Below are 27,801 nucleotides of genomic sequence, written 5' to 3'. Positions count from 1 at the left end.
ACAGATGAATTAAGATGGGCTGAAGGATCTCCCTCAGCCATAATTGTGATTAACTGCATTAATGTCATATGACTCTTCTTAGTATATTAGTTTCATTTTACAATGTGATAAGAGTAACTTGTTGCCTTGTATACATTATTAATCGCCTTTTGACCACCTAAAAGTAAACTACATTATCTGTTATTACAAATGTTACAAATGGCATGTAGTTCCTGTTCACAAACCTTACTTCCTATAACACTATTTATGCCAGCATTCACAATGGAATCTGTACTTAAACATTTTCTAAGGAGAAAACCTTATGTAAGCATTTCACCATTACAGTTTGTCGGTGAACATGGTTAAACAGTACAGCACATTAATTAACACTGAAAGAAGAGGAACATCAATAGAGCAATATTGATACAAGATCTTATACTGTAGTCTCTATGGAAAAAAAAATTACCTCCTCATTAAAGGCAAGCCCAGTAAACTCAATCAATAAGTGGCTCCGATAGTTAATTTAGCTGCAATAGGCTTTTTATTTTAAAAGGGCAGTGAAAACCCACTGCTTATAACTGGGAAATTCAGGTCATCCATGGCATTCATGTTAAATCTTTGCAGAAATCACATAAATTGCTTATGAAAGGGTGAATTACATTGCACAAATGGGACTCGACAGTTTTACAATATAGCCTTGGTTCAGCAGGTCACCAAAGAAGGACGCATGGTCTCATCTGTTCCCTTATGTACACACCTCAGCTCTCTGCAACTCAAGCACGTTCCACCAGGTCAAGTACCAAGTTATATAAACCTCCGTCAGGGAAAAAGAGAATCAAATTTAAGTTTTCATGACCCAAGGCCCAGCATCAATTTTTCTTTGCTGAGATGGAAGCAAAGTGAAATTCCCAAAAGTTAAGAACAAACACTGAGCCTGTTTTGTTTTAAAGCTATCACTGCTTGAGATGACCATCAATGGGTCCTGGTCAAAATTATCTTTGCGAGTGTGTTTGTTTATAACGATCAATGGGGTTCAGTTGTACGTCGAAATGAGTCTGTGAGCAAGCTGTGAAATTATTTCTGCGTTGAGGTACAGTACAAATAACTGGTATGCAGCTGGAGAAAGTTCAGGAAAGGGTTTTTTTGTTGAAAGGTTACTGCTATAAAGGAAACCGGGGTAAAATGTCACCTGGGTGTAAAGCATCACATGGGTGGAGTGCAAGGAGGAAAATTAGGCAAAGAGATCGCATGCCAGTACTGGAACCCACCCAATTTTCCTTTCATTATGAAAAACAGAAGATATCAACAAAGAAATTTTACATAACACTTAAAGGATCGCTCGCTTTGCTCGCAGGCCTACATTGGCTCCCGGTTAAGCAACGCCTCAATTTTAAAATTCTCACCCATGTTTTCAAATCCCTCCATGGCCTCGCCCCTCCCTATCTCTGTAATCTCCTCCAGCACCACAACCCACAGAGATATCTGTGCTCCTCTAATTCTGCCCTCTTGAGCAGCCCTGATTATAATCGCTCAACCATTGGTGGTCGTGCCTTCAGCTGCCTAGGCCCTAAGCTCAGGAATTCCCTCCCTAAATCTCTCCACCACTCTATCCCTCTTTCCTCCTTGAAGACGCTCCTTAAAATTTCTTCTTATGTGGCTCAGTGTCAAATTTTGTTTTATAACACTCCTGTGAAGCGCCGTGGGACGTTTTACCAGGTTAAAGGCGCTATATAAATACAAGTTATTGTTGTTGTTATTACCAGCAAATGCAGATTCATGTTTACTGACATTTATACTTGCTCTACCTCTCAAGGAAGAAACATTCAAATAGAATTGGAAACAGAGGTGAGCTAATACGGAATGGGTACTGTAGTTTATTTCTCAATAATAATAGGGTTTTTTCAAAACACAGAGCACCAGCCACACGAGAGGCATCGGGGCAAATGTAGGGCAAAGGAAGGCAGTAGAGGAATGGAAAGCATATGCTCCACTGAAAACTAAATATCTATCAGATGACTGTACTACAGGGGCATCCAAACTTTCTATCTTAGGGACCACTATACTGCTTAGCAGAAAGCCTTGTGGGCCACATTAAAAAGACAAAATTCACAGTCAATTTTGCAGCAGTGTCTCACCTCCTGACTCCCCAAAAACTTTCCACCATCTACAAGGCACAAGTAAGGTGTGAGATGGAATACTCTCCACTTGCCTGGATGACTGCAGCTCCTACAACACTCAAGAAGCTCGACACCATACAGGACAAAGCAGCCCACTTGATTGGCACCCCACCCACCACCGGCGTACCATGGCTGCAGTGTGTACCATCTACAAGATGCACTGCAGCAACTCGCCAAGGCTTCTTCGGCAGCATCTCCCAAACCCTCGACCTCTACTGTGGTGTATGTGCCTTTAAGAGCCCCAGGTGTGCGTAATGCCGGTAATTGCCACTTGGGCTATATAAGCCTGTGTATTGTGTATATCCTTTAGAAACCCCCCCCCCCAGACTTGCTTAGTAAATACCTATGAACCAACTCCTGTCTTCAGTGTCTTTATCTACACACGGACACTACAGTGGCGACGAAGTGGAAACGGACTTACCTGCAATTCGGCAGCACCTCAAGGACATCGATTCCTCCAGCGTCCAGAAGACTCAAGGAAGTAATAGAAACTGTGGTTTCACCAGCTGGCCAAGCTGGTGACAGGTACTGCGCTAATCCTTCCTGGGCGTCAGGCTGGAGCTCCAGCGGCGGGCTCTACAACTGAGACAGGCAGCGAAATCGGAGGCAAGCAATAACGGACTGGGAGGGTGCACTCGAGAGACGGCCGGCGCGGCAAGCAGGTCAGCGTTTAGACCTCCATCGGGAACGAGTCTCCAACAGTGAATAAACAGCGTTGTTATCGGTAGCAGCGGCGGGAAAGCGCGGGAAGCGCCATATCTTTTCTGAAATGCCTAAATCTGGTAATATTGAGGCTTTTGATGGCGAAATAGAAGATTGGACCACATACGTGGAAAGAGTAGAGCTTTATTGCACTGCAAATGGAATAACAGATGAAAAAAAAGCTTCAGTACTTCTGAACTTAATGGGCGCGAAGACATACGGGCTGTTACGAAATTTAATCACTCCAGCCAAACCAAAGGACAAGACTTTTAAAGAAATTGTTGATACCCTGCAGGAGCATTTAAACCCAACACCGCTGCTGATAGCGGAACGATTCAAGTTCTTCAAGAGAAATCAACACAAGAATGAAAGTAACGCTGATTACCTAACCGAATTAAGAAAGCTATCAAAGTACTGCCAATTCGGAGCAGGACTATCGGATTATCTTCGAGACAAATTTGTTTGCGGTCTCTTAAGTGAAGGAACACAAAAAAGACTGCTTTCTGAAAAAGATTTAACATTGGACAAAGCTTTCAGTATGGCTGTATCATACGAAGCAGCAGCAAAAGGAGCTGCAGAGATACAACAAGAGACACAGGACTTCGGCACCCATAAAATGACACAGGAGTTCGGAAGATGTTATCGCTGCGGCAGATCCACCCATAACCAGAGGGACTGCTGGTTCAAGGGCAAAGCATGCAGGCAATGTGGTAAGATTGGACACATTGCACGGGTATGCCAATCTGGACAAAATAAATCCACTGACAGAAAACAAAGAATCAATAAAGAAAAGTACAGGAAGGTACAAATGATGACGGACAATAGCTCCGAAGACCAGAATAGCGATAGCGACTCCGGAAACAAGAGACTAAGCTGTCTCAAATTACATAATGTACTTGCCAAAGAGGATTACCAAACCATTTGGGTTACCCTCACAATAGTAGGGTCCCCAGTTAAAATGGAGCTAGATACAGGATCAGCTCTAACCGTAATAAATCGACGAGATTACGAGAGGCTATTTTCGCATATACCTCTAAAAGACACATCCATTATCTTAAAAATATATACGGGGCAGAAAGTCTACCCCAAAGGAAAAATAAGGGTGCCTGTGGTATACAACGGCAAAGAAATACAAAAGTTGTATTTATACATTCTACAAGATGATGGTCCACCGTTGTTGGGACGTGAATGGATAAGGAAGATACGTTTAGACTGGCACTCCATTCAGGCACTGACGGTGACCAGTAAGGAAAAAAACAAGGATGACATCATACCTGAACGATTAAAAGACATCTTGGCCAACGCCAAAGAAGTGTTTCAAGAGAAACTAGGAACCTTGAAAGGCATCACCGCCTCAATAAAAGTGGAAGACACAGCAATTCCAAAATTTTTTAAGGCAAGACCGGTGCCATACGCAATACGTCCGGCAGTCGAGGCAGAGCTGAAGAATTTGGAAAAGGCAGGCGTATTATCCAAAATAGATTGGAGCGAATGGGCAACACCCATCGTTCCAGTCATGAAAAAAACATTGAAAAATAACTCTGAGGAACAGAAAAAAATTCGCATCTGTGGGGCCTTTAAGGTGACTGTAAACCCGGTCCTTCACACGGTACAGTATCCTCTTCCGAGGATAGAAGATATTTTCGCCTCACTATCCGGAGGGAAACGTTTCACAAAAATTGACTTGGCACAGGCATATCTACAGATGGAGGTTGAGGAGACCTCTAAAAAGTATCTCACAATAAACACACACAAAGGCCTGTACCAGTACAATCGACTGGTTTTTGGAATAGCATCAGCTCCAGCTATCTGGCAAAGAGCTATGGAGCAAGTCCTGCAAGGGATTCCGGGGACTCAATGCTACCTAGACGACATCCTTATAACAGGAGAAAACGACAACGAGCACCTTGCCAATTTGGAGCAGGTGCTCACTAGGCTGAAAGAACGGGGCCTACGAGCAAATCGCCCAAGTGCGAATTTTTCCAAAATCAGATATCATATTGTGACCACATAATTAATAAGGAAGGGTTGCATAAGTCACCTGAAAAAATTGAAGCAGTTATAAAAGCCCCAGCACCTGAAAATGTTTCACAATTAAGGTCATTCCTGGGATTAATAAATTACTATCATAAATTTTTACCGAACTTATCAACTATTCTACACCCTCTTAATGATCTTCTACAGACAGGAGTGATTTGGAAATGGAACGAAGACTGTAAACGTGCCTTCCATAAATGTAAAGACTTAATCACATCCGAGAAAATTTTGGCTCATTACAACCCATCACTACCAATCAGACTGGCGTGCGATGCATCCCCTTACGGCATAGGAGCGGTATTGTCCCATAGATTCCCTGATGGCTCGGAACGGCCGATAGCTTTTGCGTCACGCTCATTGAACTCAGCTGAGCGTAACTATGCCCAGATAGACAGGGAAGCACTCAGCCTGGTATGGGGAGTGAAGAAATTCAACCATTACCTACACGGACAAAAATTTACCTTGCTGACTGACCATCAACCCCTCATCTCCATATTCAACCCTAAAAAAGGTGTCCCCATTATGACGGCACAAAGACTACAGAGGTGGTCCCTTTTTCTAGGGGCACACCAATACAACATTGAATACAAAGGGTCAAAACAGCATGGGAATGCTGACGGTTTATCACGCCTACCGTTGCCAACGATAGAAGAGGCACCTACAGTAGACCCAGTAGAGATATTCCACTCTACCATAGTGGAATGTCTACCGGTGACAAATTCTGCCATTGAAAGGGAGACAAGAAATGACCCTACTCTCTCACGGGTCTACGATTTAACAGTGAAGGGATGGCCAGCACATGGCGAACCACTGTTGCCAGCATTCTCGCAAAGAAGAGAACAGCTGTCAGTGTGCCGAGGAACCTTGATGTGTGGATCCAGAGTGGTGATTCCACCCAAACTCCAGGATAAAGTGCTAAAGGAGCTTCACGAGGGGCATCTGGGTGGAGTGAAAATGAAGAACCTAGCTAGGGCGTTTGTATGGTGGCCAGGTATCGATGGAGACATCGAAGACATGACCAAGAGCTGCCTAGGATGCCAGAAGGTCCAAAATGCTCCGCCACAGGCCCCTCTACATCCATGGAAGTGGCCCTCATCTCCCTGGCAAAGGGTGCACATCGACTTTGCTGGTCCATTTATGGACTCAATGTTCTTAATCGCAGTTGATGCACACTCCAAGTGGCCGGAGGTAATAAAGATGTCCTCCACCACCACGGAAAAAACCATCACAGTATTAAGGACCATATTTGCCAGGAATGGGCTGCTGGAGCAGATATGTTCTGATAATGGACCGCAATTTATGTCCGAAGAATTCAGAAAGTTCTTAAAGAACAATGGGGTAAAGCACTACACGTCCGCCCCATACCATCCCGCCACCAATGGATTGGCTGAAAGGTTTGTCCAGACCTTCAAGAAGGCCATCAAGGCCATGGGTAATGAAGACATAAAACTTCAGCACAAGGTGGATAACTTCTTATTTGCATATAGGAATGCAACGCATATGGTTACTAACCAAACTCCCGCCATGATGTTCTACAATAGAAACCTAAGATGCCGGCTGGATTTGGTCAAGCCCAACATCCGAAGGGACGTGGAGAACCGGCAGTTTCAGGGCATGAATGAAAGGCCAACTAGGGCCTTCCAGATAGGCCAACCGGTTTTGGCCCGGGACTACCGTACCGAGAAATGGCAGCCTGGAACTATCTGCACACGATTAGGGCCACTGATGTATACCGTGGACATCGGAGACAGCATAATAAGGCGCCATGCTGACCAAATCATCAAGTCATCCGAAAAAGGACAACCTACACCACCACTCTATACATCTAACGATGAAGTAGAGATACCCATATCTACCTCCGATCCGGTGATACTGGAGCCCGATGAACCCGACACTGGCCTTCAAGCCGAATCAGCCTTGCCAGAAGAACCTACTACACCACCAGAAACTACTACACCCCCGAGGCATTATCCGGACCGAGTCAGGAAGCCTCCTGAGAGACTAACTTATAATTAATTAATACAGCAATGTATATTATTTTGCATATAACATGTAATTAATAATTACTTAAAATATGATGTACTAGTTAGCTAGAAGGGGAGGAATTGTGGTGTATGTGCCTTTAAGAGCCCCAGGTGTGCGTAATGCCGGTAATTGCCACTTGGGCTATATAAGCCTGTGTATTGTGTATATCCTTTAGAAACCCCCCCCCCCAGACTTGCTTAGTAAATACCTATGAACCAACTCCTGTCTTCAGTGTCTTTATCTACACACGGACACTACATCTACCACCTAGAAGGACAAGGGCAGCAGGCGCATGGGAACACCACCACCTCCAAGTTCCCTTCCAAGTCACACACCATCCTGACTTAGAAGTATATCGCCGATCCTTCATCATCGCTGGGTCAAAATCCTGGAACTCCCTACCTAACAGCACTGTGGGAGTATCTTCACCACCTGAACTGCAGCGGTTCAAGGCGGTGGCTCACCACCACCTTCTCAAGGGCAATTAGGGATGGGCAATAAATGCTGGCTTTGCCAGCGACGCCCACATCCCATGAACTAATATTTTAAAAAATTTGCATGTTGCTACCAATCACCTGTGCTAAATTAAAAAATAATTCTATATAATTAAACACACATAGAAGAACCCCCAAGCTAAGTTACAAACATTAATTAATTTTATATAATTAAGCGCAAATAAAAGCTTTCCTCTGAGCTAAATTAGACACAAGTTAAAAATTAATGTTGCGTAATTAAACACACATAAAAGTATTCTCCCTCCCACCCTCTGCACCCCCACCCGCCAAGTTCGAAATTTGCTGTTTGAATTCAGCAGAGCTGTTTGAATTTGTTGCTCCATTTCTAATTATATGTCATGCTGATAGATTCACCTGCTTGAATCTGATTCACGGCTTATCCACCAGTATGGCAGCGGTGCTGAGAACTGACCTTTTCAAATCACCAGCAGCACCCCAAATTCAAACAGGCAAACCCAGCTAACATAAAAAAATATAACTAGAAACTGAACCAAAGCAAACAGTGGTGCTGCAGCAAGGCAAGTACGTCGCCCACAGCAGCGACGATGTAATTCCTCTCACAAGTAATCGTTGTCCTAGTCAACTGTAGACTTTGTCAGGATTATAAGACACTATTTTGTTTTGGGTGGATAACTTGGAAACATAATTTTTTAATTTCCTTTAATCTTTTAATACCCTTTAATCTTTTAATACCCGTACAGAAGCACCGATTGTAAAAATGCCACCTTTTTATCAAACAGGTGCAGTGCCACTGCATGATAGGCAAACGCAGCATTGGATAACAGAGGTTTGAAAGTTCAGAAATCAACACTTCAGTGTAGAATGTCACATTGTCAGAGGTGTCATCTTTCGGATGAGACGTTAAACGAACGCCTGCCAGCTCAGATGCATATAAAGCATCTCACAGAATTCTTGGAAGAGCAGGGAGTTCTCCAAGCATCCTGGTCGGTATTTCTCCATCAACCAACACCACCAAAACAGATTGTTCGTTCATTCATTCCCCTGCTGTATGTGGGACCTGGCTGTGCATAAATTGTCTGCCAGATTTGGCTACATAAATAACTTCAAAAGTAATCCATTGATTTTTAAAGGCACTTTGGGATGTTAAGACGACATGAAAATGAGGCACTATAGAAATACAACTTCTTTCTTTACTTCTTTCCAACTTCAGCTATTTTCACTCCAGATTAACCAGAATCTGCATTGCTCTTCTTGCACAGTTACCTGCCAACTTAATTCTTCTTTGATTAAAAGAAGTGAAAAGTACATGATCGTTCTCAGCTTCCTGCCAAAGTCCGCACCATCTCCGATGCCAGTGTTCAACCAATTCTATTCACTGCACGTGCCTGCAAGAAACAGCCAAGTGCATTGGACACAGCAAAAGCTGCGGGTCCCAACAACAACCTGGCTATAGTGCTGAAGACCTGTGCTCTAGAACTAGCTGCAAGCCAGCCAAGTTGTTCCAGTACATATACAACACTAGCATCTACCTAGAAAATTGCCTCTGTATATCCTAGCCACAAAAAGGAGGACAAATCCAACCTGGACAATTACTGCCCCATCAGCCTACTCCCAAACATCAGCAAAGCGGCACTTACCAATAACCTGCTCACCAATGCTCAGTTTGGGTTCTGCCAGGACCACCTGGATCCACACCTCATTACATCTTTGATCCAAACATGAATAAAAGGACTGAATTCCAGAAGTGAAGTGAGACTGACTGCCCTTAACACCAAGGCAGCATTTGACTGAGTGTGGCATCAAGGAGCCATAGTAAAACTGAAGTCAATGGGGAACATGGGAAAAGCTCTCCACTGACTGTAGTCATACCTGGCCGAAAGGAAGATGGTTATGGTTGTTGGAGGCCAATTATCTCAGCCCCAGGAAATCGCTGCAGGAGTTCCTCAGGGCAGTGTCCTAGGCCCAACCACCTTCAGCTGCTTCATCAATGACCTTCCCTCCATCATAAGGTCAGAAGTGGGGATGTTCACTATCATTGCACAGTGTTCAGCTCCATTCAGAATTCCTCAGCTAATGAAGCTGTCCATGCCCGCATGCAGCAAGACCTGGGCAACATCCAGGCTTCAGCTGATAAGTGGCAAGTAACATTCATGCCACACAAGTGCCAGGCAATGGCTATCTCCAACAAGAGAGAGTCAAATGGCCTCCCCATGGCATTCAATGGCATTACCATCGCCGAATCTCCCACCATCATCCTCCTGGGGGTCACCACTGACCAGAAACTTAACTGGACCAGCCACATAAATACTGTGGCTACAAGAGCAGGTCAGAGGCTAGGTATTCTGCAGCGAGTGTCTCACTTCCTGACTCCCCAAAGCCTTTCCAACATCTACTAGACACAAGTCAGGAGTGTGATGGAATACTCTCCATCTGCCTGGATGAGTGCAGCAGCAATAACACTCAAGAAGCTCGACACCATCCAGGACAAAGCAGGATCAGCACCCCATCCACTACCTTAAACATTCACTCCCTCCACCACTGGCGCAACGTGTCTGCAGTGTGTACCATCTACAAGATGCACTGCAGCAACTTGCCAAAACTTCTTTGGCACCAATTCCGCGACCTCCACCGCCTAGAAGGACAAGGGTAGCAGGTGCATGGGAACACCACCTCCAAGTTCTCCTCCAAGTCACACCCCATCCCGACTTGGAAACATATCGCCGTTCCTTAATCGTCGCTGGGTCAAAATCCTGAAACTCCCTCCCTAACAGCACCGTGGGAGTACCTTCACCACACGGACTGCAGTGGTTCAAGGCGGCAGCTCACCACCACCTTCTCAAGGGCAATTAGGGATGGGCAATAAATGCTGGCTCTACCAGCACCACCTAAATCCCGAGAATGGATTTTTAAAAAAGTCACACTGTAGTTCACGCAATAGCTTGAGCATCTACTTGTAGTTCACTGCACATCTCACTCTTTTTCTACAGCAGACTGAACTCCAGAGTCACTGCGCAAAGGAGCACATCATAATAACAAGGTTTGACAGCTCGCCCTGTGCTAAACAATACTAACCCTAAACATTTTGTGCCTGCAAGTTTTGTGTAACACAATGGAGCACAATTTGTTTCACTAATAAGCTGCACCAAGACCACAGTCCACAGGTTTATTTACCCCACTTTTAGCAGGTCATGTATCTTCTAGCTCTATTAAAAATGCACAAAAATATTGAAAACAATGCTACTTACATTTTGTTTCTTCCTTTTAAACAGGGTTGATACAAGACTTTGGCAGCCTCGTTTGCTTCACACAATTTGATCGACGGCTCAGGCTTCACTGTGTCCTTGTCAACTGCAGCAAAATCACTATTTGGATCATTGTGTGATCTCACCAGTAAGGTGTCAGAATTCAAAAGCCAGAGCTGTAAGGAAGAGAGATAAAAAAAAGATATCCAATCCATCTGAACATAAACACACTTGAAAGTAAATAAAAGACACAGTTTTTGAAAGACTTAGCAATTCAAAAGGCCACCCTCAGTTCACTTCTGATCAATGTCTGCACCAGTGGCAAATACATTGACAAACAATATTACTTTAAAGCATGAAGCCACTTTTCACAGTTTATCATTGACTGGCATTTTTTGTTATTCAATCCCTCTGGCAATACATCTACACTATGGGATACACAATCCCTCTGCCAATACATCTATACTATGGGATACACAACCCCTCTCCTAATATATCTACACTATGGGATACACAAGAGCAGCCCAGAGTGACTCACATAAAAATCTGTCCCTTCCTGCAACATCAGCTTTCTTTTCTTCTTGGAAACAATTTCCCAGCCCTGGGGAGACGGATATGGAGGTGGGACTGCCGGAAAAATGGCAGAAACTGGGAGCGGGTACCGACCCCGCTCCCAACCCGCCTCCGTGCCATCTTCCTGGGAGGCAGGTCCCCGAGTCGTGCAGGGACCCGTCTCCTTGAGGCGGGAAGGAAATTAGAGCCAATTAACAGGCAGTTTTGAGGCTTTTCCCCCATTTTACACCTGCAATTGCAGGCTTCCCGATGGCTGCGAACCTCACCAGGGTCAGTGAGGCGAGCAGTGCGTCTGCGGGGGTGAGAGGGGTCGAAATGTCAGCTGTACAGGGGAGTGATGGGTAAAAGTGTGGACAGGTATGTATGACAGGTGCGTGTAAAGTGTTGGAAAAAGTTTCCTTATCTTTGCTTCTTTCTGCAGGCTTCAACCTTTGAGGATCCGGAGGTGCCTCATCTCAACAGCAGAGATGACAGAATGGCTGCTGCATTCACAGATGCAGCAGCCATCTGCTTTCTGCTGAGGAGAGAGCTCTTGGTGAGCCTGTGTGCAAGGGCTCACCTTAGAACAGAGATTGTCAGTGTTTGACAGCTTCTCAAAGCTGTCAAATGCTGACAATTCATCGGTCAAAAATTTTGAGACAGATGAAGCGTCATACGCTGACGTCATCTGTCACCAGCTTTCCCTTAATTGGCCGGTAAGCCCGCAGGCTTACCCAGGCCAATCAAGGGAAAATAGCGTGGGTTGGTCAGACGTCGCTGGGGGCGGGGCTGAACTGAAACCCGGAAACCAGAAGTCCCGCCTCTAGCACGTTTCCATTGAGAAAATCCAGCCCAATGTCACTGATATCGGTGCGAGTGGACTTGAATTTTAGTCAGTACTGGCTGGTACCAAGGCAGGCGATCGGATAACAAAACCCAATAGTGCCAGATGATACTGGGAGGAGAGACTGATCAGATCCAATTAGTGTAGAGTCCTCATCAGCATGGAAACTGATAACAGCTGGTATCCAGCTTGGAAGGATAGCATACAACCTCCAAGGATGAACCTTTTCTCGGTTGCGGGAGGGGGAACAATTCTAAATGAACCCTTAGCTAAAACTCAATGCAGGACTTGTTGGCTTAGTTGTGCCCAATGATGCTAGAACGGATTTATTCCTGCAGGCAAATACTGACCTAAAGAATAGCTTCTCACCTTTGGAGCCCAAACGAGCTGAAAACATCAACGACAATGAACACCATCAAGCAGTTTGTAAAGTGCTCAGTCAACATTTAAAACTTTCCACAAACATGTCCAAACAGTCGAACTTGTGGGGTCGATGTGAACCCCAAACTTCAACCGTCTCCACAGAGGCTGATTTACCTGCTCTACATGTTTGCATAGTGTGGAGATGCCGGAGTTGGACTGGGGTGGACAAATGTAAGAAGTCACACAACACCAGGTTATAGTCCAACAGTTTTACTTGAAATCACAAGCTTTCGGAGCGCTGCTCCTTCGTCAGGTGAAGTGGAGAGATGCATAAAGACACAGCTTATATAGTCAGAGAATAATGCCAGATGATTACAGGTAATCTTTCTAACTGCCATTTATCACACCTCGGCAGAGAGATAATCACGGCGATCAAAGGTGTGATGGACACCATTCACACCTTTGATTGCCGTGATTATCTCTCTGCCGAGGTGTGATAAATGGCAGTTAGAAAGATTACCTGTAATCATCTGGCATTATTCTCTGACTATATAAGCTGTGTCTTTATGCATCTCTCCACTTCACCTGACGAAGGAGCAGCGCTCCGAAAGTTTGTGATTTCAAATAAAACTGTTGGACTATAACCTGGTGTTGTGTGACTTCTTACACATGTTTGCAGCTCTCTCAGTTTTTGGTTAGGATCTCTGGTGTTGAATCTCTTTCAAGAATCTCAATAGTCTGGCCTAGACAAGGAACTGTGACCACAAGTCCAAATCCTATATCTGGCTGCAGTATGTAAGTATGCCAATACACTGAAGCTCAAGGCCATCTTCAGTGGGAATGAATTGAAGCAAGACAACACATTTCACACCCATATATGCCAACCATCCACAATGTATGTTGACAGCGTGTTGTGCCTAGTATCCTCACATCCATGTTTGTAAGTAAAAATCAGCGATGAGTTAAACTTTCTTTGTATGGAAATTACCCCGTGAGCTACCATGGCTCAATTTTAATCGCCCCACTCTGCTCCCAGATCCTACCTGATGCTGGGGATCAAACTCTGCAGGAAACAAAGATGATGACGGTAAATAGCGTGGAATGAAGTCGTGAGTTTAAATCCCACCGACGTGAATTTAAATTCAAGCTGGTCATTTGCGGGCTAGCAGCAGAAAAAGTTATCCGAAAAGCTGTCGGATTGCCGTTAAAAATCCAATCAGTTCACTTATGAGCTGGTTTACTAATGTACTTCAGGGAAGAGAAGCTGCCACCCCCATACCCGGCAATGTGGGAAACTGCCCAGGTATGTCCTGGCCACAAAAAGCAGGGCAAATCCAATCCGGCCAATTGCCGCCCCATCAGTCTACTCTCAATCATCAGCAAAGTGACGGAAGGTGTCATCGACAGTGCTATCAAGTGGCACTTACTTACCAATAACGTGATCTCTGATGTCCAGTTTGGGTTCCACCAGGACTACTCGACTCCAGACATCATTACAGCCTTGTTCCAAACATAGACAAAAGAGCTGAATTCCAGAGGTGCGAGTGACTGCCCTTGACATCAGGGCAGCACTTGACCGAGTGTGGTATCAAGGAGCCCTAGCAAAACTGAAGTCAATGGGAATCAGGGGGTAAACTCTCCACTGGCTGGAGTCATACCTAGCACAAAGGAAGACGGTTGTGGTGATTGAAGGTCAATCAACACAGCCCCAGGACATCACTGCAGGAGTTCCTCAGGGAAGTGTCCTAGGCCCAACCATCTTCAGCTGCTTCATCAATGACCTTCCCTCCATCATAAGGTCAGAAATGGGGATGTTCGCTGATGACTGCACAGTGTTCAGTGCCATTCACAACTCCTCAGATAATGAAGCAGTCCCTGCCCGCATGCAGCAAGACCTGATCGACATTCATGCTTGGGCTGATAAGTGGCAAGTAACATTCGCACCACACAAGTGTCATCACAGTTAACCAGTGCAGTTTCCAAAAATAATACTTTCTTCATTGAGCAGAATCATTTGTCTCTTGGGCCCTTATTCTTTTAAGTTTAAAAAGTGGGGTCTGATCTGGCAGTCCATACGTGCACACTTGGGAACAGCGTTCCTCGGGTCTTCCTGACAGCCATTATTTTTCTTTAGAAATCAGTTTGCAGGTACAATTAGGTATCAATTCCATCCCACATCTTATCTTCAATTTTGTAATAAATGTTGGTCATTTTTCTCATGTTTATCTCTTTACTGCACTTCTATTTGCTGCTTTTTTTATTTGTTTATTTTTCCACCACTGCATTCTGTGTGGCCTATATATACAAAATATAAGCAATGCTCCCAACGTCATGCCTCCAAACCGCAGTCCCCCTGTACTTAACAGCCTAGGACCTCCCCTGCGCTCCCCAAGCTCCTCCAAATTCACCCCTACCCCCAGCTACGTACTCCCACACCTCAAACATCTTCCCACTGGAACAGTGCAACCGCCAGCTTAATGTGAGCAATTCCAGGGGAGATCCACTGCTAAGAACATCAGGACATAAGAATCAGGAGCAGGAGTCGGCCATACGCCCCTTCGAGCCTGCTCTGCCATTCAATAAGATCATGGCTGATCTTCGACCTCAACTCCACTTTCCCGCCCGATCCCTATATCCCTTAATTCCCCTAGCGTCCAAAAATCTATCTCAGCCTTGAATATACTCAACGACTGAGCATCCACAGCCCTCTCGGGCAGAGAATTCCGAAGGTTCACAACCCTCTGAGCGAAGAAATTCCTCATCTCAGGCTTAATCTGTACACAATAAAGCTACTTTATTCTAAAACCACAAGCTTCAGTTCTTCAGCAATACTTGCGCTGCTTAGTTTATTCTCACTTCCCTATTCAGCATTACAATTAGATAGTCTGTGCTGCTAAAATTTAAAAAAAAACTTACTGTAAGAGTGAATTTTATTGATAAATCTGTGTAGAAATGTAATTTATTGCTAGGCTGCTAATTTTACAGAAACTAAGAAAAATTATCCAGATATTATACTGGTGTAGAATATTTGCCTCCTTAAATCAAATAATAGGTTTGGCAGGGCAAGCTTGTTCTGCTCCACAGGTTGTGCTGGTGTATAAATTGACAGATTAAACAGCAATGGATGTAGAAGCTGAATTTATTGCACTAAATTTCACAATGTGACAAGCTGACATTGTAAATTAGTGCGGTCGTTGATTTATCTAACACATCTCCTTCAATCTCAGAAGCCAGAACATTCCCAGATCAATATAATGAGGGCTGAACATGTAGCACAACCTATTCACGAGGGGCCCGAGAGTAACGCAGAGATTTGCTTGACAACTTTTCCTCATTCTTTATGGGGCAAGTGCCGAGCTTCCACTTTTGATGTTTATCCTGATAGCACAGTCACTATCAAGAACCTAATAATGGTGATGTTTGTACGCTGCTTCCCATTCATATCGGCATTCTTATTGTCCAATTTTTATAAGCTCTGGTTGGATCAGTGTACAGCCACAGGCTAATCCTGGCCTATTGAGTATTTTTGCATCATTCCACAAAGGCATTTCAGAGTTTACAAAATATTGGCACGACGAGTCCAGCCTTCATGCTGAGGTTAAGCAATTCTGTCAAAGGGATATTATTCCAGGAAAAAAAGCCAAGTCAATAATTCCAGGAATGATGTTTCTGTAATGGAGAGCCAGTAAAATTCCCTTATTGTGGACCCAGTTTTGCAGATTCGCAACTCACGGGGTAGCGCTTAATCCCGAGCTCACTGTCCGATTTGAGCATTAATAGCAGCGTTCATCGTAGACACGCCATTATTTTTCCAGCAAGATTCAGCCCATTGATTCTCAAAAGTGCGACAATACAGAACAGAAGGGCACTGGTTTGCGCCGGTGTGATCATTCCCCTCACTCACTGTCCCAAGAGCTTGAAAATGTTAGAGTTCTTTCTTCAATATCACTTTTCTTTCCTGTCCTGCAGCCTCACTTCTTCCACCTCCAACTAGTCTATAGAGAACTGAGCCCAGTATAAGGAAATTTTACTGGCGCTGCACGCGGTGATAAATGTTTCTATTACAGAAAGATCATTCCAGGAATTATTGACATCGCTTTTATTCCTGGAATATAAACCTTTTGACAGAAGTGCTTAACCCTCAGTGTGTAGCCTGGTCTCATCGTGCCAATATTTTTTAAATTATGACATGCCTGGGTGGATTGATGCAAAATATCCAATAGGTCAGGATCAGCCCACGTGTATACACATCGCTGATCCAACCAACACTTATAAAAAGTGTTTACAACAATAATTCAGACATGCATAGGAAGCAGTGTACAAACATCACCGTTATCAGCAGGAGCAAATGGCTTCAGTTAAAGGAAAGTTTCGATAAGCAGGGAGTCAACGATGGTGAAGCATGAAAACCACTAATCCCAATTAAATATTAAATGGTACTTAATGAAAACGAACATGAAGAGTTCACAAAGTCAATCCTGACAAATTGTTCACTCAGGCAAAAGCTTCAACTATAAGAGGACACAATTTAAAAAAAATAGAAAATGAGGTGGAAGCGGGGAAGTCAGGTGCAAATTTTCCACCCAAATAGTCAGAGATATTGAATAATTTACCAAGATTGGCCACTGAGGTGAATCATGCTAATAGCTTTATGAGGCAATTAGTGCGTTTATAGGGAGAAGGGGTTGAGGAATATGGTGAGAAGGCGGGCAGGTGAGATAGATCGATCAACAGGTTTGAAGGGCCTAAAAACCTATTTCTGTTCCTAAAAAATTCTAATGTGTTCTGCAACATTCCCTGGAAGTGTGCTGCTCAACAATCACACAAGTACAATCTAGATGTATATTATTAACACTTTTGAGTATGTGTATGTGCAATATTGTAGTCAATCTGTGACACTCGGCACATGCTAGTCATGTGATACCACAGACCAATCACAGCCAACAACAGCACATAAGCCTGCCTTTTAAAAAAATACTTTTACTTTTAGCTTTCTATTACTTTAATGCATCTTGCCACGTAGTTTTTCCCTTAAACGTCTGAATCTCAATTAACTCAGCTTTTCTGCACAGCCGGATCCAAATTTCCTGTCCCCTTGTCGACAAGTAACACAATGAAAGATCAATTAGTCGCATGCGGAAAACATGAATATAAGAAATCACAGACTGAATAAAGGACATTCTGCTCATCGTATCAGTCTATTTTACAGACCATGCCCAATGTGTCCTGCCATGGACTCTACCCAACCCACTTCATCATATTTAATGAAAGATGGTTCTCGAAAGTTTGGCCCTAGCACCACCAGCACTCCCCTCCCCCCGGCCCCCAGGAACTTAAATCAACACTGAAACATTCATCTAATCTTACAGCACAGAAGGAGGCGGCCATCAGCTCAAACTGTGCTGGCTCTCTGAAAGAGCTACCCACTTAATCCCACTCCCATGCCCTTTTCAATTTTTATTTATCCATTTCCCTGTAAAAGCTATTAGTCATTTGGCTTCCACTACACAGTTGCATTGAAAAATTCTCCTAACCTCTCCCTGCACACTCTCGGTAACAATCGTAAATGTATTCCCTCTAGCTACTGACTGTGAGTAAACCAGGGAAAACAGGTTTCCCCATTTACCTCATCAAAAGACCCTGATATTTTTGAATGCTCACAGCTAACTTTATCTTTCATATGCTATATTATCTATTCAACTTTATATTATATTTTTGAGAACAGCAAGGTTACTTCAGCTGTGAAAATGTAATAAGTTTCCAATCTTATCCAGATGTACCACAATTTCATTTTAGCAAGAATTCAAAAGACACAGAGTAACAATTTCTAAATATTGTCCAGTAGAAACCGAACAATTGCACCACTGCCCTTCAAAAAGGATTTGTCTGATTCAGCGTTCCCTCTATTATAACATGTATTTATTTTACTGCTCCCTAAAAAACACCAATCTAAATCACACAAGTTGCAATGCAGAATAAATACAAAATACAAAAGCCACTCATTACAAGGTGTGCATTAAACACAATTATTGCTTACAATAAGAAGCCTGTAATTGATATGTTACCTAAAATATACTAAAACTGTTTAACTATTACTCTAATAATAAATTATATTAGAATACCAGGAACATTACATGATACTTTCCTACAAACAGGATCAAACAGAGTATTAATCAAAGCCCAACAAGCTGTCTTGAAAGGGCAAAATTTTACCACGACATGTTGAAAGCGACAGTCAGAAGAACAATGCTAATTAATGAGATATGAAATGCTTGCAGTATCACTTTGGAGGCAGTGTTCTTCGAGGACAGCATAGGGCTACGAAAAATTGTGTACAAAAACTGATGCTTTCGGATGCCTGTTCAAGCCCTGCCACCAAGTGGTGGAATCTGAAAAGAAATCTATTGCCCAGCTTCAGTGAAAGGATCCATTTGTAACTTTATATTATTCGGTTTGTCCATACCCTAGCATTTCACAACCATTTAAGAAGTCAGACCATGCATCATCATACAAAACCAGGGAAAAAAAGGGATCTTACCAAAATATAGGTTTTTCCATCATGCCCTTGAATGCAGAATCTAAAGGTACTCTGAGTAGAAGACAACTCCATCAGACGGCCAGCAACCACTGTCTCCACGAACAAAGATCTAAAAAAAAAATTTTAAACTACGTTTCAATCAGTTCACTCTTTCTTCCCCCAAATGTTTCCCCCCACCTCTCCTGAAGGTGCTAATTTATGTGAGGGTACGATACTACATATGCCAATCTCTCTCCAGTACCTCACCATTTTGTGAGCCTAGACGGTCAGCAGATTATCTGACCAAAGCTTCTATTACTTTTAATGGGTAAAACTGTAATACAGGAAACTTTGTGATATCCGGCACCGACGGGACCGAGCTGTTGCCGTTAGATCAAAACTGCCGGACATGTTGAAACATACGGATGCAACAGCTTCAAAACAGTCGGCTGCAGCTTAAAAGCGTCTCTAGCTGAAGCTGTTGCTTAGCTACAGACCTTGCAGAGCCTGACTGGGGAAAAAAAAAGCAACAAGAAATAAAAAAAACTTATAGGAAACGGCTCCTGAATTTTGCCGGTAGATAGAGCTTTCCGGACTTTTAACCTCCGGATAAACCAAAGTTTCCTGTATCGGATTATATTACTTTTAATCCAAATACTTACTATTATATTTAGCTTTCCGTCCTCCCAATGCCAAGTGGTGTTGTGGCATAAGTCACCCAGGTCTGCCTGCCGCTTTGTTAGCCCTGGCCTGGTTTCCACCATACTGCCAGCCTTCAAGATTTTCCAAGAATCACAGCCCTACTCCCAACAATATTTTGTATTTATTTTTAACCCCCACCAAACCACCCACCCCCCACGCTGCTGAAGGCCACACATCTGCAGCCTAATCTTTGCCATGGGCCTCTTACATATTGGCCCTGGCCTGCCCTTCCTTGGCTGCCAGGCTCCTCTCAGCTGCTTCTGCTTCAGTTTGACATAGATCCCTGAAGGCAGCAGGACAGGTAGATAAGGTGGTTAAAAAGGCATACGGGATACTTGCCTTCATTAGCCAAGGCATAGAATACAAGAGCAGGGAGGTTATGATGGAGCTGTACAAAACGCTAGTTAGGCCACAGCTGGAATACTGTGTGCAGTTCTGGTCGCCACATTGTAGGAAGGATGTGATTGCATTGGAGAGGGTACAGAGGAGATTCACCAGGATGTTACCTGGACTGGAGTGCTTCAGCTGTGAAGAGAGACTGGACAGGCTGGAGTTGTTTTCCTTAGAGCAGAGAAGGCTGAGGGGTGTACAAAATTATGAGGGGCATAGATAGGGTAGATAGAAAGGAACTTTTCCCCTTAGTAGAGGGGTCAATAACCAGGGGGCATAGTTTCAAGGTAAGGGGCAGGAGGTTTAGAGGGGATTTGAGGAAAAACTTTTTCACCCAGAGGGTGGTTGGAATCTGGACCTCACTGCCTGAAAGGGTGGTAGGGGCAGGAACCCTCACAACATTCAAGAAGCATTAAGATGAACACTTGAAACGCCATAGCATACAAGGCTACGGACCAAGTGCCGGAAAATGGGATTAGAATAGGCAGGGCTTGATGGCCAGTGCAGACATGATGGGCCGAAGGGCCTCTTTCTGTACTGTATAACTCTTATGACTCTATGACATCACTCATCTTCACCACTTCTGAAAAGCCAGTAAAAGCAGCCCATCACATTTCTAAACTAAAGTGCTAGTTTTACAGAACCAGCGAAGAGAAGGGATGACAAAGAGAAGCATGAGCATTTGATTGGGGGGGGAGGGGGGGTGGGGGAGGAGAGAGATGGTGTTGAAGCCTGGCAGGTGAGAAGGTGAGGATTGGCATATATCAGAGGTTGCAGACCAGAAGTGAGAACATCAGCCATTGTCTGTATCAAAACACTTTTGTATAGGTGCAAGGTGCAGATTTATGGCCTAGGGTGAGCTGCGTAATGACATAATGAGAGCAATTAACATAGAAACATAGAAGATAGGAGCAGGAGTAGGCCATTCGGCCCCTCGAGCCTGCTCTACCATTCAATGAGATCATGGCTGATCATCCAAATTCAGAACCCTGTCCCTGCCTTCTCCCCATATCCCTTGATCCCTTTAGCCTCAAGAAATATATCCAACTCTTTCTTGAATATATTTAATGAACTGGCCTCCACCGCCCTCTGTGGCAGAGAATTCCACAGGTTCACCACTCTCTGGGTGAAGAAATTCCTCCTCATTTCTGTCCTAAATGGCTTACCCCTTATCCTTAGACTATGACCCCTGGTTCTGGACTCCCCGGCTATCAGAAACATCCTTCCTGCATCTAGTCTGTCCAGGCCTGACAGAATTTTATAAATTTTGATGAGATCCCCTCTCAATCTTCTAAACTCCAGTGAGTATAAGCCCAATCGACACAATCTCTCCTCATACGTCATTCCTGCCATCCCAGGTATCAGCCTGGTGAATCTTCACTGCACTCCCTCCATGGCAAGAATGTCCTTCCTCAGGTAAGGTGACCAAAACTGCACACAATACTCAAGGTGCGGTCTCACCAAGGCCCTGTACAACTGTAGCAAGGCATCCTTGTTCCTGTACTTGAACCCTCTTTCTACAAAGGCCAACATACCATTTGCCTTCCTAAACACCTGCTGCACCTGCATGCTTACCTTCAGCGATTGGTGCACAAGAACACCCAGGTCTCTTTGCACTTCCCCTTCTCCCAATCTATTGCCATTCAAATAATAATCTGCCTTCCTGTTTTTGCCACCAAAGTGGATAACCTCACATTTATCCACATTATAGTGCATTTGCCATGTTTCTGCCCAATCACCCAACCTGTCCAAATCGTACTGGAGTTTCACGACATCCTCCTCACAGCGTACCCTCCCACCCAACTTTGTGTCGTCTGCAAATTTGGAGATATTACATCCAATTCCCTCGTCCAGATCATTAATATATATCGTGAACAGCTGGGGTCCTAGGACCGATCCTTGCGGTACCCCACTAGTCACTGCCTGCCACTCGGAAAACGACCCGTTTATTCCAACTCTTTGCTTTCTGTCCACCAACCAGTTCTCTATCCAAGTCAATACCTTGCCCCCAATCCCATGTGCCTTAATTTTGCACGCTAATCTCTTATGTGGGACCTTATCGAAAGCCTTCTGAAAGTCCAAATACACCACATCCACTGGTTCTCCCTTATCTATTTTACCAGTTACATCCTCAAAATATTCCAGTAGATTAGTCAAGCATGATTTACCTTTTGTAAATCCATGTTGACTTTGTCCGATCCTGTCACTGCTTTCCAAGTGCTCTGCTATTACATCTTTTATAATGGACTCTAGCATTTTCCCCACTACCGATGTCAGGCTTACCAGTCTATAATTCCCCGCTTTTTCTCTACCACCTTTTTTGAATAGTGGGGTAACATTAGCTACCCTCCAATCCATGGGTACTGTTCCAGAGTCTATCGAGTTCTGGAAGATGACCAGCAATGCATCTACTATTTCTAGGGCCACTTCCTTAAGTACCCTGGGATGTAGATTATCAGGCCCTGGGGATTTATCGGCCTTCAGTCCCATCAATTTTCCTAACACCATTTCCCTACAAATACTGATTTCTTTCAGTTCCACCCTTTCATCAGACCCGATGTTCCCCGGCATCTCTGGGAGGTTATTTGATTAATCAGTAATCAAGGAAATACAACAGAGAGAAGAGCACATGATGCGAGATTGGTAAGAGAGGACAGGATGGGAATAGGGAAGTGCACCAGAATGAGGGATAAAGTGAAAAGATGGAGCAGTGGATCCCTTCAAGTGCCGTGCCGTGCCAACCCAGCTCACTTATCTCCCACCCAGAAGAAAAGAGAAAGACTAACAGAAAACGACAAAGCACATGACAAGAGAAAGGCCCAGTGAAGGAAATAAGAAAGAGTCAGCAACATGAAGACAAGAGAGAGCATCCTCTGACTCACTGTGGAAAAACTTCCAGGAGGTCTACTAGTAACATTAAAAATACTACATACAAGAATAATATTTACATTGCACCTTATTAGCTCAAAATGCCTCAAAACATTTCACACAATGAATTACTTTTTGCAGTGCATACATTTTGCATTTGTCCTCTGCTGTTGACTATGCCACTGCCTATCCTTCCCTTCTTGCCAGCTCTTCCACTGATGATTCTTTTCCTGCTCCTGATTCCTCTCCTGCCTGTCCCACTCCTACCAGCTCTCCCAATGATGATTCCTTTCATGCTAGCTGTCCTGATGATTTCACTGCTCCTACTTCCACAGGAAGAAAGTCTTGCATTTATATAGCGCCTTTCATGACCACTGGACATCCCAAAGCGTACAGCCAATGAAATATAGTCACTGTTGTAATGTAGGAAATGCGGCAGCCAATTTGCGTACAGCAAGTTCCCACAAAGAACAATATGATAATGACCAGATAATCTGTTAGTGATGTTTAGTGACAAAATCCCTCCATGGCCTCGCCCCTTCCTATCTCTGTAATCTCCTTCAGCCCCACGACCCCCCTCCCAACGACCCCCCCCCCAACCACCCCACCCCACACCGCACCCCCCGACCCCCCCACCCCCCGCCTAAACCTCTCCGCCTCGCTACCTCATTTCCTCCTTTAAGACGCTCCTTAAAACCTACCTATTTTACCTGCCCTAATCTATCCTTATGTAGCTCGGTGTCAAATTTTTTGTCTTAAAATACACCTGTGCAGCACCTTGGGACGTTTTACTACGTTAAAGGCGCTATATAAATGCAAGTTGTTGTTGTTGATGTTGATGTTGATTGAGGGATAAATATTGGCCCAGACACCAGGGATAACTCCCTGGCTCTTCTTCAAAATAGTGCCATGGGATCTTTTACGCCCACCAGAGCAGACAGGGCCTCAGTTTAACGTCTCATCTGAAAGACGGCACCTCCGACAGTGCAGCACTCTCTCAGTACTGCACTAGAGTGTCAGCCTAGATTTTTGTGCTCAAGTCTTTGGAGTAGGACTTGAACCCACAACCCTCTGACTCAGAGGCGAGAGCGCCACCCACTGAGCCACAGCTGACAATAACCAATTCCTCATAACCTGGGGAACCAGACGTCCCTCTCCATCATATCTGCTACTGGTTGCTGCAGGCCTCTGAATCTCAGGCTGCTGATGATGGATGGGTTACTTCCAGTGGCTGGTGGCTTCTGGCGGTGACGGTGGCTTCGGGCTGTCTAGATGGCTGTTCACTGGATCAACTGACTGAGCTATCAGGGATCAGATGTTTTAATTTTATGGTATGTTTTTGCACATCATGAAGTAGTATAAAAATCATAGAATTTAATTTAAAAATATATACTTGGATGTATATAGCACCTTATCACAGGGTGTCTCAAAACACTTTTGTGAGGAAACATTACCTTTTACCTATCTGCCTTTTCAAAGCCTTGTTCATCAGAGGCTGGACCAGCACCTCAGTGACATAAAATTTAATTGTATCTGTAAGGAAATAAATTACAAACATCTGCCATGTAATGGAATCTGTTCAAAAACTTATGCTTGACACATCCCTGAAAAAAATGCTGTCATATTGTCACATGCACTCCAGTTACTTTTGCTGCATTTACAGCGTATCTTTCACTAGCTATTACTTTATCTGCCGTAAGGTCAAAAATAATCAGCAATAAAATATGTTTTTTGAAATAAAAACTGGTATTAAGATCGGAGTATGGGGATTGTAAGAGGGTGATTTACAGAAGATACACTAAATAAATCACACTCCACACACTGAGGCCATCCCAACCCGGTCTCTGAGGAATGCCTTAATGGCACACTTTTACATACTTTCCAGTTAGGCCCACATCTCCACCCTGCATTGGGTGCAGATCCCGGTGGCAACGAGGGTCGTGGCTTACAGTGCCCTCAAGACCTCTTCCCCAAACCTACTCGGGCTGCTTCTTGGGGACACAAGGTGTCATTAGCATGTGGGTTAGCACAACTCTTACCATCCCGAGTAAGGTGGTTCATCCCCTCTCTGTGGTGCAATCCACTCCTACACACAATAAGCATCTGGGCACATTGGTGAGTAATTGGCAATCATTTTGAAAACATTACCAAGAATGCCAAGCTATATAACTTAATTAAGTCTACAAATTATCACACGCAGATAAAGATTTCAAAACCAGGGCCATCTCAACCTAATCACACTGATAAAAATAGTGAAGAACTGGCATTTATGCATCTATAGAATAAAACACATTAAAGCAGCAGAACATTTGTAATTTTCACTGTCAAACCTTTGCTGTTAGCTTTGATATCCCCAGCAAGTTTTTATTCATATTCCCTTTTTGTACCTCTTATTACTTTCTTTGCATCTCTTTGCTGCTTTTTATAGCTCATCCAGCAGACCGGGAGAGGTATAGAAGAGGTTCAAAAAGGAATATGAAAAAAACTGCTGTAAGATTCTATGATTCTAAAGGTCAATCCCAATCTGGTACCATTCCTGATCCCTCCATAGCTCCATGGATACTTACAACACTAAACGTTTTTCACCCGCCTGCTGCAACAGAAAATCTGGGGGCCCAGAGCTGGATCTGGAAGGGAGCTGGGAATTAACAAGTGGGGTCAGGGATCAACCTGGGGGCAGGCAAGCCTGGGACCATAGCAAAGCCTTAAACTTGGAGCGGAGCACTGGGGGAAAAGTAGGCCAGATGGCAGGCCAAGGGGCCGAAAGGGAGGCCTTAGTATCCAATTAGGAGACGTTTGTGCCATCAATCCCCACTCACTAAGAACTAATTCTGCAAAGACCTTTATGTCAAGCAGAAAGTGGAGACTTTCTATCCAGACATTTAGGCTCAATTTAAAACTAAGTCCCATAGTGAATGCCTATTGCAGAGGTGTGCAACTGCTGTGACCTGAGCCACATACAGTTCTACCGTGGGTGAAGTGCAGCGCAGGCCTTTCGTTAGCTGACCATGCAATCAATCCCACCCGGAACCTGACAAGCAAATAAGTAACACTGCCGCTCTAACTAAGGTGGTAGAGAGAAAACGGGGAAATTACAGACCGGTAAGCCTGACATCGGTACTGGGGAAAATGCTAGAGTCCATTATAAAAGATGTAATAGTAGAGCACTTGAAGAACAGTGACAGGATCGGACAAAGTCAACATGGATTTACAAAAGGTAAATCATGCTTGACTAATCTACTGGAATATTTTGAGGATGTAACTGGTAAAATAGATAAGGGAGAACCAGTGGATGTGGTGCATTTGGACTTTCAGAAGGCTTTCGATAAGATCCCGCATAAGAGATTAGCGTGCAAAGTTAAAGCACATGGGATTGGGGGTAAGGTACTGACTTGGATAGAGAACTGGTTGGCAGATAGAAAGCAAAGAGTTGGAATAAACGGGTCTTTTTCCGAGTGGCAGGCAGTGACTGGTGGGGTACCGCAGGAATCGGTGCTAGGGCCCAAGCTATTCACAATATATATTAATGATCTAGATGAGGGAACTAGATGTAATATCTCCAAGTTTGCAGATGACACAAAGCTGGGTGGGCGTGTGTGCCGTGAGAAGGATGCAGAGAAACTCCAGTATGATTTGGACAGGTTGGGTGATATGGTAGATGCAGTACAGGTGGATAAATGCGAGGTTATCCACTTTGGTGGCAAAAACAGGAAGGCAGATTATTATCTGAACGGCAATAGATTGGGAGAAGGGGAAGAGCAACGAGGCCTGGGTGTCCTTGTGCACCAGTCGCTGAAGGTAAGCATGCAGGCGCAGCAGGCGGTTAAGAAGGCAAATGGTATGTTGGCCTTCATAGCGAGAGGATTCGAGTACAGGAGCAAGGATGTTTGCTGCAGTTGTACAGGGCCTTGGTGAGACTACACCTTTTGAGTATTGTGTGCAGTTTTGGTTGCCTTATCTGAGGAAGGATGTTCTTGCCATGGAGGGAGTGCAGCGAAGATTCACCAGACTGATACCTGGGATGGCAGGAATGACGTATGAGGAGAAATTGGGTCGATTAGGCTTGTATTCGCTAGAGTTTAGAAGAATGAGAGGAGATCTCATTGAAACTTATAAAATTCTAACAGGACTAGACAGACTAGATGCAGGAAGGATGTTCCCGATAGCGGGGGAGTCCAGAACCAGGGGTCACATTCTAAGGATAAGGGGTAGGCCATTTAGGACAGAAATTAGGAGGAATTTCTTCACCCAGAGAGTGGTGAACCTGTGGAATTCTCTACCACAGAAGGCAGTTGAGGCCAATTCATTAAATATATTCAAGAAGGAGTTAGCTATATTTCTTAAGGCTAAAGGGATCAAGGGATATGGGGAGAAAGCAGGGACAGGGTACTGAATTTGGATGATCAGCCATAATCTCATTAAATGGCGGAACAGGATCGAGGGGCTGAATGGCCTACTCCTGCTCCTATCTTCTATGTTTCTATGTAACTACAGCCACAAGCACAAACCTTCAGTGCACTACCAACTTCTGCAGCAGAAAACAAGCCAATTGGAGCTGCTGCCAGTAATGGCGAGGGGTGGAATGAGAGTTAAAGAAAGAAAGAGCTAAGCAAGGAGGAGAAGAGAGAAAGGAAGACAGAGAGAAAAAGACAAAGCGACGTTAAGAAGAAGGAAGAGGCAGAGTGAAAGACAAAGTGGAAATGGCAGGACAAAAGGAGAAAAATGAGATCGAAAGAGGGAAACTGAAGAGAGAAGGAATATGGAAGCTAACTATGGCGCTAACATAGCCAGACACTGGTTTGAAGTGTCAAAGAGCAATTTGTGCGCATTGTACCTGATGAGGTCACATCTCCCAGCACCTTCCTACAACGTGCGCAAACTATTGCGTTATTTTCTTTCGGCATCTGCAAGAAAATAAAAGTGAAAA

The 27,801-nt window shown here is 44.2% G+C and overlaps 1 protein-coding gene across 3 annotated transcripts in view; it reads right to left on the bottom strand.

The window, feature by feature from the left end:
* Positions 1-27,801, bottom strand: part of ube3d (ubiquitin protein ligase E3D) — a 182,129-nt gene that overhangs the window by 128,952 nt on the left and 25,376 nt on the right. For all 3 annotated transcript variants that reach the window (XM_085997668.1, XM_085997669.1, XM_085997667.1), the window contains exons 5-8: positions 27,709-27,778; positions 24,329-24,407; positions 18,936-19,044; positions 10,642-10,814 (exon numbers count right to left, since the gene is read on the bottom strand). In XM_085997668.1, coding sequence (XP_085853794.1) covers positions 10,642-10,814; positions 18,936-19,044; positions 24,329-24,407; positions 27,709-27,778 — 431 coding nt within the window. The remainder of the gene's footprint in view (positions 1-10,641; positions 10,815-18,935; positions 19,045-24,328; positions 24,408-27,708; positions 27,779-27,801) is intronic.

Source organism: Somniosus microcephalus, chromosome 9, assembly GCF_052327205.1.
Source record: "Somniosus microcephalus isolate GS21.2 chromosome 9, FLI_Smic_1.0, whole genome shotgun sequence".
NCBI classification, from domain to species: domain Eukaryota; kingdom Metazoa; phylum Chordata; class Chondrichthyes; order Squaliformes; family Somniosidae; genus Somniosus; species Somniosus microcephalus.
This window is presented reverse-complemented; position numbering and strand designations above follow the sequence as displayed.